The sequence below is a fragment of the Manis pentadactyla genome, chromosome 2 (genome assembly GCF_030020395.1).
Source record: "Manis pentadactyla isolate mManPen7 chromosome 2, mManPen7.hap1, whole genome shotgun sequence".
In the NCBI taxonomy this organism is placed as follows: domain Eukaryota; kingdom Metazoa; phylum Chordata; class Mammalia; order Pholidota; family Manidae; genus Manis; species Manis pentadactyla.
In genome coordinates, this window is record NC_080020.1 from 215,080,487 (window position 1) to 215,093,347 (window position 12,861).

Sequence of the window (12,861 nt, forward strand, 5' to 3'; positions counted from 1 at the left end):
GTAAATACCCAATAACTATCAATAATAACCCAAACTTTCATTAGGATCAGCAGGTCACTTGGTTTTCCCCCTCAGCCGTTCCCTGTTACATTATTCAAAGCAAATATGCAAATATAGAATCTGCAAAGGTCTTAAGACGAACCTCCTGTGAACATTAATAATCTACCATACGCGGAATGAAAGCAACTCTAGACCAGTGGCTTTGGATGCAAGATGTTACTCCACTTTTTGTGGAAAACGCCCCCCATGGTAACCAGATGGGTGATAAAGGCTTGGATTAATTTAGGTGGGTTCGATGTGGCCTCAGGGCTCCAGGCCTCTTCTCTTTCGCCCTCTGGGGTTTGCATCTGCATCGGCTCTTCCTCCTGCTCAAAGGGCACAAACTGCTTTCTTCATAGTGATCACTAACTCAAACGTCAAGGGCCAATTCATGCAAAGGCAGCATTAGACAGAGGGTTAAGGAGCTACATGGGCTTGAGCTGAAATACTAAATCTATCACTTACTAGCTCTATAGCTAGTTTCTTCATCTGTAAAGTGGGGATAATGATAGTTTTAACCTCACAGAGTTAGTATAAGGATTAAATGGGCTCTTATTTATCGTGCTTAAGATAATTCTGGGCATGTTGTGGGCATTCAATAAATAGTACCAGCTACTATCGTCACTTAAAGGGTAAAGTGTTAACATTCTTTGTAGAGACCTTTCCAAAACAGGTAAAGTTCATTGCTACCATGGCACTTTTAGTTATCTTTCTCAGTATTTCTTATTTATAAAGGAGAAACTGACATTATTCAGCTCCTATTACAGCCAGGCAAGAAATGCATACCACTTCCTTAACCTCCCTGGTCAATTCCTAAGTTTGGTACCATTCCCACTTTCCTAATAGACAACAGAGGCCCAGAGAGGTTAACTCATTTGCCCAAGATCACACAGCTAGTGAACATCACAGGCAGGGTTTGAACCTAAAGCCAACACCAAAATCCAAGTTCCTTCATTATCCTGTTTCCTATGCTTTCTGTGCAATAATTATTTGTCAATATATCTTTTCCCCAAACTAATCTCTAAATGCAGGAGCTGCACTTAATTAATTTTTGTAGTGTCTAACACATGCCTGGCAGGTATTCCATAAATATGCATTCAATGAAAGTGGAAAACTCATGTAAGTAAACCCAGAGTTCTATATAAATGCAAAATGCCTAGTTAAATTTGAATTTCAGATGAACATCAAATAATTTTTTAGTATAAGTGTTCCACAGACACTATTTGAGACATATCGACACTAAAAAAAATACTGAAAACTATTTGTTATCTGAAACTAAAATTTCATCGAGCATTCTGTATTTTTATTTGCTAAATTTGGCCCTTTAACCTAAACCTTGAGATTGGCTTTGAAAGAGACAATTTCCCTGGGGGGGGTTCTCCTGGAAGAAGAGGGCTGCTATAGCCCCTTACTCACACCCAGGGCTGACCTGGTCCCAAATGGCTCTAGGGGCTGGGACTGACGCCGTGGTAGCCCAGTTATTTCTGCCTTTCTTGGGCCTTACCTGTTCACCTAGATTAGGTCGGCTTTGGCACCTTTAAACCAAAGAAGCAGTCACTGGTGAGTTTAAAGTGCCACCTGTAGGCCTTTATGGGTATGACTGTGACCAGGCCATCCCTTGGACCCAGGACTTTGGGGAACAGAGAAAGTCCAAACAAGGTAGACACAAGGCAAAAAAGGCTGCCAGCCTGGCAGTGGAGGGGGCAGGGGAAGATATGTCTTCCTGGCATTTTCATTTTACAATGGCTGCTCTGGCTGCCTGGGAACTAGAGCCACTCACTTTCCCAAGGTGGTCATTGCTTAGGGCCTCGCCTTCCCAGGACCCTCTGCTCCTCCAGCTGCTTCTTGCTCATCCTCAGGCTGGAAATCCCTGCCTTATGAGAAGCATCATAACCTCCATTCTGGAGGTGTGGGGCCACATTTAAGATGAGGGTGAAGGGTGGGAAAACAATGCCATGGACGGACAGCTGAAGATTTACCCTTATGTTTTCTTCTAAGGGTTTTATAGTTTCAAAGCTTTCACACGTAAGTCTTTGATTTACTTCTAGTTAATTTTTATTTATGTTGTGAGGTGAAGTTCCAATTTCACTCTTTTGCATATGGATATCCACTTGTCCAAGCACCATTCATTGAAAATACTATTTTATCAATTATATCATCTTGGTAAGAAATCAGTTGACCATAGACACTTGGGTTTTTTAATACATTCTCAATCTATTCAATTGATCTATAGTATTGGCTTGGTTACTGTTGCTTCATAGCAGCTTTTGAATTTTGGAAGTGTGATCTTGCCAACTTTATTTACCTATCTTTCTCTCCAATGTTATAGGGAATGGTTTCCCCTCTGTCCTCCCCCTTTTGGCAGACCTAAGGCTCATTGATTTTTTCAGTCTGTTCAACTTTCTACTTCTTGTTAGGATGGAGTGGCGTCTTCCACGTTCCTTACATGCAGAATGAGAAACTGTCATATGCCCTACTTGTTACACTCAAAGTATTTGAATTGAGACAAAAGATACACCCTTAATATTTTACTGGACAAATACTGTGACCCTTTATAGGTGTATATTTTTGTAACTCCTTCAAAGAGCCTTTTTGAATTTTATAACCATCATGTCTACCCTCCCTTCCCCAACTAAGTATCACGAAGTCATCTTACCCCTTCCTGGGGAAAAGAAGATCCCCTCTTCCACTGGCCAAATGGCAATTCCTTGAGAGGATCTTAGTTTACATCATGTATAAAAGAAAGCCTGTACTTTCTACTGTTAAGAAATTGAGATCTGACAGTCATCCAGCTGCCACTTGGTAAATGCTTAACCTCCTTCCTTCCCGCGGGCAGAGCCTCAATAAGTGACAAAGCCTAATTTTAAATTCTGCATCTGTCGTCTTTATTTCCTGCGACATTTAAATGTAGTCCTGGCAGGATCTGACACAACACAGACCCTGATAATGGCAGAGGGTTGCCAGATGAAGCCTGGGAGTACACATGGTAAGACCCACTGATGTCTTTCTCTCAAGGCACCTTCTTTACCTCTGCTCTGCTGTCTGGGGAAGCTGTAGTTCAGCTCTACGGCAGGTGTTTTTTAGTTGAAAAAGCTTTGCCACATGAGGTAAGCATCATAAACTGAGCTACTCCTCCCCACCTCTTAGATTTTTCCCATATGGTTTCTTAAAATGATTAACTATCCTGTTTTCACCCTTAGGCTAGACCAGAGTTTCTCAAGCTTGCTGGACATTTTGGGTCACAGACTTCTTTGTTGTGGGGGGTGTCTTGTGCACTATAGCATCCCTGACCTCTACTCACTAGATTCTAGTAACACTCACCCATGTCATGATCATGACAATCAAAAAGCATGTGCAGATATTGCACATGTCTGCTGGGGACAAAATCACCCTGGCTGAAAACCACTGGGCTAGACTTACTTAATGTAAGGTTATTTCAGCTCAAGGGTATGGAAGGGAGCTCCACCCCTGCTCAGATCATGTTAACCATTATCAACCCCAATCTACTGATCTTATTTTAAAAAGGGAACTGGTATAAAAGATGTCCAAAAGTACAATTTCATCATGACAGACCCTGTGACCATGATGGCAAATGAAGTTGTGAGGGCTATAGAAAAGTGAGTTACGAAAAAGGCAAAATCCTTTCCTGGCTTCCCATACAGACACCCAGGAGAAATCATAAAACCATATTATGGACATAAAGTAAAAACTATAAAGTGCTCCCAAAGCACAAGCTCAAACCCTCAAACTTAGAAAAGATACAGGCCTGCCAGACCACACTGAAGAAAATTTAACTATAAAAGCCTGGCCATTAGGAAACTGACCATATAAATAACCTCAGCAGCCCCTACATGTGGTGCCCTTGGTGGAGCCTCTAGATGTCCCCTTCTGTGGACATCAGGAATTCTTCTGTTGAACAACTGTGAGACAGGAACAGGTCCTCAAGGGCCTACCACTGGAGTCTCCTCTCCCTTTGGGCTGAAAATGCCACAGTCCTTCCCTAAAGACATCGTTCCCCAAGGGCTTCTGCTCCCACAGCAGTAAAGGGATCAAAGACTAACCGCAGGAGAAGTCTAGAAGAATTACTGAGAATTGCTCCAGGGCCTTAAAACTCGGTGTTGTTTGGAATTGGTCAAAAGGGAACAACTCCCTGTGAGGTAAGCCTAGACTGCAAAACTTCAGAAGATAGTTTAAAACCAAGAATTCTAATAAAGCAAGAGACACTGAGTAGATGATGAAATATAAATATGCATTAAACTGTAAGCAACTGTTTATCATCATGAGGCAATCTTTGATATACAGATGAAGAATCTGTCTTCTCCCAAAGGGGCTTGGAGAGCTGTAAATCACATAACATGTTGTCAATCTGAAGAAAGAAAATAGTATTCAGAAATCTCAGGGTCTCCAGGGTGATTGTTTACTTTTAATAGTAAAAATTTGAAGAATTTGCATTTCAAGAAAAATATTCAATGCATTTGTGTGGTTCAAGCCTTCAGAAAGTATGACAGTGAGTGTATTTGTATAAAGCTAAAATCTATGCAAATTAATGTTTTTAAACCAAATTTTTAGCATAGTCTTAAACTAGAAAAGAAAACTTCATGATAAGAACCGGTCATAGGCCAAAACATTAAAAAAAAGGCAAAGACCTTTCTAGAAAGTTGGTAGTCAACTCAGTTGTAATTTTTTATTTTTTTATTTTGGTATCATTAATATATAATTACATGAGCAACATTGTGGTTACTAGATTCCCCCCATTATCAAGTCCCCACCACATACCCCATTATAGTCACTGTCCATAAGCATAGTAAGAAGCTATAGAGTCACCACTTGTCGTCTCAGTGCTATATTGCCTTCCCCGTGCCCCCCCTACATTATGTGTGCTAATTATAATGCCCTTTATTCCCCTTATCCCTCCCTTACCATCCTTCCTCCCTAGTTCCTTTCGCTTTGGTAACTGTTAGTCCATTCTTGGAGTCTGTGAGTCTGCTGCTGTTTTGTTCCTTCAGTTTTTTCTTTATTCTCATACTCCACAGATTAGTGAAATCATTTGGTACTTGTCTTTCTCCACCTGGCTTATTTCACTCAGCAAAATCCCCTCTATCTCCATCCATGTGGTTGCAAATGGTAGGATTTGTTTTCTTCTTATGGCTGAATAACATTCCATTGTATATATGTATCACATCTTCTTTATCCATTCATCTACTGATGGACACTTAGGTTGCTTCCATTTCTTGGCTATTGTAAACAGTGCTGTGATAAACATAGTCAGTTATAATTCTTATTGTTTTGAAATGTTTCAAATTTTGTAGTTTAGTATTAAATAACTCTGAAATTCAAAAAATTGACTTTCAAATTCAAAAGTTTATTAAAACTACTATATAACAAAGCTGAGAAATGTATTGAGTTCATTTTTTTAAATGTAGTTTTGCCTTTTTTTCCTAATAATAATAATATAGAATGTGAATTCAGGAATTCTGAATATGGCATAAGTAATTTCAACAAGAATTTGAAATTCTGCTCTACAATGAAATAGCTAAAACTTTTTGTAGCTGTGATGTAAGACATGGGACTTTGATGTGGTGAAGGTTACTCAACTGAAATGTATTACAATTAGAAAGTGTTCTTTATCAATTCATTAAAAAAAACCTCAGATAATCCAAAATTTTATAAATCCTTAATAAGTTACAGCTTAACTTTTGGGCTACTACTGAAGGAATAATATAGGATGTTTGCCCAACATTTGCTTATTAATTTACCTGCTTAGTCTGTTTTTTCCTAGAATTTCTAGTTGGATTTTGGAAATTTGAATTTAGATAGCATTAAGATACTTTGTATTTATCCAAAGGCCTCATGAAGTTGGACTATGTACTGAGAATAAAAATATTGTGTGTGTGTGTGTGTGTGTGTGTAAATGCCTAAATTTTGACCCATGAGTAAAAGCCTCAAGAGCCTGTGTTTATGTGAATATCCCTTGTTAATCACATGGCATTCTAAGATACTGATTTCTTCTTCATCTCCCATAGGCAAATTAAAGATTTTATAACTGATACTGAAGAAAAAGGAATTCCTAACTGGGAGAATCATTTAGCAAGCACCTGCAAAATTTAGTACAGCAATACCTACTATGATACATGTATTTAGCTGCTTATGGGCATTTCATATTGTAAAAAGGAGGAGCTTATAGCTCATAAAAGGGGAACAATGCAAATTTAAAAAGTTATACCAAGCTTTACCCAGGTGACCAAGGTCACCATCAAGTGAGAAATGACATCGATTGTATACACCCTTAATGTGGTATGAAAAAAATGATACTTTATTTCTGTGCTCTCCTCCAAAAACCCCATAACACCAGCCTAATCATTTATTTGAGCAAAACAGCAGACAAATTCCAGGAGAGGAACATTCTCCAAAATACCTGACTGATACTCCTTGCAATTCTCAAGGGCATCAAAAACAAGGAAAGTCTGAGAAACTGTCACAGCCAGAAGTCGCCCAAGGAAACATGACAAGTGAATGTACTGTGGTACTGTGGATGGGATTCTGGAACAGAGAAAGGGCATTGGGTAAAAACTAAGGAAATCTGAATGGATGGATTTTTGTTAATGAGATGTATCAATATTGGTTTATCAAGTGTAACAAATATGCCATATTAATGTAAAATATTAATAATGGGGAAAGCTGAGAGTAAGGTATGTGGGAACTCTCTGTACTATCTGTTCAATTTTTCTGTAAATAATTCTAAAAAATAAGGTCTATTTTTTAAAGAAAACCATCCAAAGACAGAATTTGTTCACATTTAAGGAAACTTTAAAATACAAAGGATCTAATTTACTCAAAAATTGTAAAAGGAGGCAGAATTCTTCTGGCTAGAACTTACAAATTTTGCACTAATAACTATGAAGCTATTGCAGACAGACCAAATAGTGGAAAAGAGAAAATCTATGCAGCCCTTCCTCATATCCCCTAGGAGCTGACTTGCCATCAAGTCAAACCTCACAACCACAGCCCACTGAGAATTCAGATGTGGCAAAAATCATAGAATTGAGAAATATGACTCCAATGAACCAAAACTTCAGTATTCAAAATTTTTTACTCAGAATCTGTGATACTTGTAAAAGAAAATTTGGCACATAAGAGTAAAAGCTTCATAATTAATTTGAAGTGTGTAACTTAAGACTTATGACTTAAGGTTGAAATCTTAACAAAGTTTATGGTTAGCAGCAACACATCCAATAATCTCTATGCTCACTCTATTTAAATTTATTAGATTGGTAATAATTATTTAGCACCTAGGAAAGGTACTTATAAAAAAGAACTCGAATTTTAATTAATTAATTTATTTATGGTAACTTTTAAAAATTAAGGTATCATTGATATACACTTTTATGAAGGCTTCACATGAAAAACAATGTGGTTACTACACTCACCCGTATTACTGAGCCCCTCCCATACCCCAATGCAGTCACTGTCCATCAGTGTAGTAAGATGCCACAGTCACTACTTGTCTTTTCTGTGCTACACTGAAAAAGAACTAGAACTTTAACTGTAGTTTAAGATCTTGTAAGTTTGTAAATAAGATCAAAGGCCCCTTAAAAGTAAATGATAAAAATATAGTAGATTTACAACTTTCAATGGGCTAATATGTCTATAAACTAAGCTGAGAAGATGAGGAGAGTGCCCCCAGGCCTGAGTGGAGCCTCCTGGAGCCTCCTGAAGCCTCCGGGAGCTGTGTGGAGACTCAGGGCTTGTCACAGGAAACCCTTGCCTCCACCCACTGCAGGACCCACTGCCCTACTTCCCACCATGACCTGCCTCTCATCTTTTAGTGATGGAAGAAATTTTGTCTCCTGGGCAGGCATATTAATAGCCTGATGGGTATACTATACAGGCACACATAAGGTGACCATATATTGTCCAAACCAGGACATATTTGAAAGGGAAAGGGGGCACTATTAACAATTATTCTGGGGCAGTACACTTAAACCAGGATTGTCCTGGGTTTGTAAATACATGGGGCAAAGAAAGTGAAGAACTTGGCTTCCACCATCAGACAGTACTAAGTATCAACAAAATGTTCGATCCTTCAGTGTTTCACTGGGAAGTACTAAGTACCCTTTCAAATGGGTTATCAGCAACAGGGTCAAATACCCTTTTATGAACTCAGGACTATCAGGTCTACCCTCCCTGTGTATCACGAAGTTTATTCTTTATACCCAGGGTACTTAAGTCAACCTGTAATTCTGAGTGAAAATCAAGGGTGATGGTGCCTAACTGCTGGCTGGTTCAGGTTTCTCCCAGTGCAGATTCTTACACATCATCTTGTGAGATAATCTTATTTTAAAGTCTGAGTCTGTGGTCTTTTATTTTTCCACAACTACACACAGAACAAAAGCATCCAGTATCTTCCTGGGGATCTACTTTTTTCTCTACAAACCTCCCGATACCATGCACAGCCCACAAGTATGTGGCCATGTCAATTTTCACTCAAACACTTACAATGGATTTTTTACAAATTCTGGTGTGTTCCCATATCATGGGAAACCACAGTAACACAGACACTTTAGCCCAGAACCATCCCAGGGACTCAACATCCTTCACAAGCCAGGTAATGGGGTTTTCACTTGACTCAGGGACCCCACCAGAGCTCGTATTCACAGCTCATACATAGCCAAGTGCTCTGCCTTTAACAGCAGTGCCCCAGGTATGTCTTCCAGCCATGGCCTGTCCTGTTTGCAGGAGGCTTGCTCATTTGGTGAGAGCTGGGAGTCCCTGCTGCCAACTACTTCCCCATACTACCTAGAGTTTCCTCTCCAGGGTTTTGTTTGTTCGGACTAAGACGTAAGTACAAATGACCCCATAGAGCTGGAAGCAACAATTTCACTCACTTTTTAGTGTGAATGTGTTTGATCAGATAATCCCTCCCAACATCTGGCTGAGCAGTGGAAGGAAGGTAGTCTTGATGCAGGTAGAAGGGGTCTGAGGACCCAGTGGAGTGAGGCAAAAGGTGGGGCTCTGCAGAACCAGCGAGCAGCCTCAAAGTCCCTTAAAGACACACTGGCCGTGGGTTAGCCCTTTGTCGTGTGATTTTATGAGGCCATAGTTCCAACAACCAGGAGTTCCACTTGTGTGAAGAGGGGGCTCATGGTCTCCAAAATGGTAGCCAAGAAACCAGGCAACAAAGGGTAGGGCGGGGAAAGCCTAGCCCCATCTTTTGTATTGAATCCTTCTCCCTAATTATCCATTTCAGATAACTCAGCAACCTTCTCCTGGGCAGACTGGCATCAACACCCTTGGCATTGTCCCCGTCAAGAAATGGGGACTGACTGGTAGCTGTTGGGCCACTGGGGGTCCCCTCTCAGCCTCTTTTCACCTGCAGACTCTGCTCAGGCGCCCCAGCGAGCTACTGCCTGCCACCCAATGTGAGCACAGAACCAAAGTCGTTTCCTCACCCCAGCCACTGTGGAAGAGGCCCCCTGCCAGACTCCCGCTTCTTTGAAGAAACACAACTGAGACCAAGTGAGAAGTAGCTACAGTTTAATACAAACCTGCACCAGAACACAACGTGTCGGGCTGTTTTGTTTTTGCCTCCAATGGGTGGCCAAAGCACAGAACCTGTGTCGTCTTGGGGTTGACACAACTTAGCACCATGACATTTACAGAGGCGTGAGGAAGTCACTTGGGTGCTGGAGGCTCCATTCTGACCCCAGGCTGTGCCTGCCACCTGGGCAGCTGGAGGGGAGCTGGGTTTTCGCGTGGTTCTGTGGTTTCTGGGTCAGTATTGGAAAAGCCCTCATCACGGCATTGGCTTGACAGACCTACTGTGGACTCCTAGCACGACACACACACACACCCCCACACGCACACACAGTAGCACAATTTTCTGGCAACTTAACCCCACAAACCTAGAGAGCAGCTAAGGCAAGAACAACAGTATTTATTCAGCAAGTACAAGACCAGTTTGAGAGCTGCATTCAGTGCAACCAGAGACCCTTTTCACTCCAGCCAGGAGCCAGTGGGGCTGGTGATGGAGCTGGCTGGAGCTCTGCATAGGGGCAAGGAGTGGGTGACTATCCTTTTAACCTCCTTCTGACTTTCATCTAGAAGCTCCTGGGCAAGGGTGGGGTCTGTGTAAGGATCGGGGATGGATGAATGGAAGGCCTATGGTGGACCACTCAAGATGTGGTCTTCCAGAGCCAAGGACCATGCATCTCTCAGGCGGAGGCACTCAGAGAAGGTAAAGCTTTCCTAGCCCAAGCAGTGATGCTCTGCCCGCTGGCCACCACCACTGCCCGGCTCTTTGGCATCTGCCCAAGGCCCATGGCCCAGCAAGGGCTGAAAGGGATGAAGATGATGTGCATTGTACCAAGGGGTCAGTGTCATAATTTAGTAGGCCCAGACCCCTACCTACTGTCCCCTCCATACGCTGCCACCCTCCATATGCCTCTGCTCCCTGGGTTACCATCTCTGACCTTTCTGACCCGAAGTGAGGAAGATGAGCGTGAAGGGAGAAGTGGGGATGTGGAGGCAGCTAAAACACATGGGAAGCCCCCAATGTTTAGCTAGTTCTGGCTCAAACAGCGAATATGCATCAGTTTGTTTACAAGAAAAATCTATCTACCTGTGCAAAACAAAGCAGAATACCTAGCAGGGGAGTAAGTTCTCTAGTTGGCTAAACTCCTGGGCGGGAGCTATAAGAGATGTTACCCCACTCTTCCCTCCACAGCTAGGACAGACAGCCAAGCTCTTAAGGGTAGTCATGGGCACTTCTGGGGTCAGAAGGCCTAACCTTTCTGGGTCTCTCTGAAATGGGGAGAATGATATGCTCTGTTGTCACAAGAAGCATTCAGAGCTCATATATGCAAGTGCTTTGCAAACATGAAAAGCACTACAGAAACATGCCTCTGCATGTTTGTCCATTAGCCCAGAGTCCAGGAGCCTCATGCAAGCCTGGGGTGCTCAGACCAAATGTGCAACGTGAATCACTCCCCAAGTGGAGGGCAAGGCTTAACAAAAGCAGGTGGCTGGGTCACTGCCCAGCTCACTCAAGGTGGATGGAGATCCCCCAGCTTCTAGTGTTTCCATGGAAACCTGGAGTTCTATGGGAGGGCCCAACTGGCTGTGGGGGGACCTGGAGGCCCCAGCAAGGGAGAGTGAGATGCTGAGCACAGGAGCCCACAGCCCCTGTGCAGCGAGCTGGGTTCTCCTGCCAGGTCCTGTGGGCCTGGTCTCCTTTCCTGGCATCTAGCCAGCTTGTGAGTCCTAATCCCACTCCTCCTCTCTTGCCAGGGGTGAGGCCTCTTGCCAGGCACACAGGTGGAGCAGGTGGGCCACCATCCAGCAGGGGGAGTTTCCAGCAAGCTGGGCGTGTGGGGCGTGTGTGCTGGCAGTGACCAGTGCCAGAGATGGGACACGCCACTCTGCCCCCCAAAGGTCTCCAGTACCAGCATCCTGGGCACCCTCTCAGAATGCAGGAAATGAGACCAGGATGGGAGGCGACAGGAAGAGGGCCTGGGACAGGGCCTTCGGCAGCCTGGAAGACTCCAGGTAGGGAGAGGAAGGGCCTGTGAGTCCAGCACCGCAGGCCCCGTCCGTGTCCCAGGCTGTCTGGTCAGTGTCGAGTGCAGCATCTCTTGAGGTCCACATCTACTCCTGTTTCTATGCTATGCTAGTGACACGAAGCACCGATATTTTTCACAGGATGCACAAACAAGTCAAACCAAACCACTGGGCAAACCAAACGTGCAAAACAAAGTCATGTACACGCGCCTGGCACCAGCCTTGCGCCCCGCCAGCTAGCCCTTCTGGGCCTGTGAATCCCAGAGGCTGGGGTGGGGAAAGGAAGAAGCTGGCAAAGGGTGCAGAGTATCCCAACCACACCCACACCCAGGGGCCCCAACCACACCCACACAGAGGCAGGCAGGAAAAAGCGGAACATCCCAGGTGTGGCTGGGAAGCTAACACCTGTCTCACTGGGGAAAGTGACCACAGGGCCTAAGGGCATGGGAGAGGGAGTCTTTTTTTCAAAAACACAGCTGCTAAAGTGCTCTGGACAACTGGCAGGTCAGCCAGGGGGCAGGGCACTAAAGTCTGGGCTTTCCCAAAGCCAGCACAGGGAGGCAGGTGTGAGGGGAGGGGCTGGGCCAGGCTCTATGCAGTGGGCTCTGTGCATAGTGTGGGTTTCCTGGGCCCCAGAAACGCCTGCCCAGGTCAGGGCAGGAAAGGACTGCAGCAGGAGGAACACATTTCAAAGTGCCTGTTCGGGTTGGCTCAAAGCACAGTGAATCACATGTCAGACACGGGGAGGGCTCCCCGTTCCGTGGCCCCCTCAGGTGTGCTGCCCAGCCCAGCCTCTCCCGCCCCCTGCAGCTGTGGCCGTAGGGTATGTGGGCTGGTGGCAGCGGTGCATCCTCACTTGGGGGGGCTGGTCGGTGCCTTTACCAAATGCCGCTTGACCTGCCTCCAGGGGGAGCAAGGATCCGCGCTGAAGCTCGCTTTGGAACATGGTCATCAATTTGAGAACCTGTTGGGAAGGAAGCAGAGGGTGAGCTCGGCTGCTCTTGCTCGGTAATAAAAGCATGGCCTCTCTCTTGGTGGAAGCTGTTAGGCCCTCGTTGTGTAAGATCTCACTTAATCCTCACAACAACATCCCATTTTACAAACGAGAAAACTGAGGCTCAGGGACATTAAGTAACTCACGCAATGTTACACAGCGTGTAAGTAGTACAGAGTCCAGATTTGAAACCAGCTCTTCCTGATTCAGAACTCCACTGTTTTGGAAAATCAAAGAACCATACCCCAAAAGCCCCCACATCTTGAAACCCC

The 12,861-nt window shown here is 44.0% G+C and overlaps 1 protein-coding gene across 1 annotated transcript in view; it reads right to left on the bottom strand.

Annotated features, from left to right (window-relative positions):
- Positions 1-9,556: 9,556 nt before the first annotated feature.
- DPYSL5 (dihydropyrimidinase like 5) overlaps positions 9,557-12,861 on the bottom strand; it is a 79,668-nt gene continuing 76,363 nt past the window's right edge. Inside the window, exon 13 of the mRNA XM_036903421.2 lies at positions 9,557-12,559. Coding sequence (XP_036759316.1) covers positions 12,474-12,559 — 86 coding nt within the window. The 3' untranslated portion in view covers positions 9,557-12,473. The remainder of the gene's footprint in view (positions 12,560-12,861) is intronic.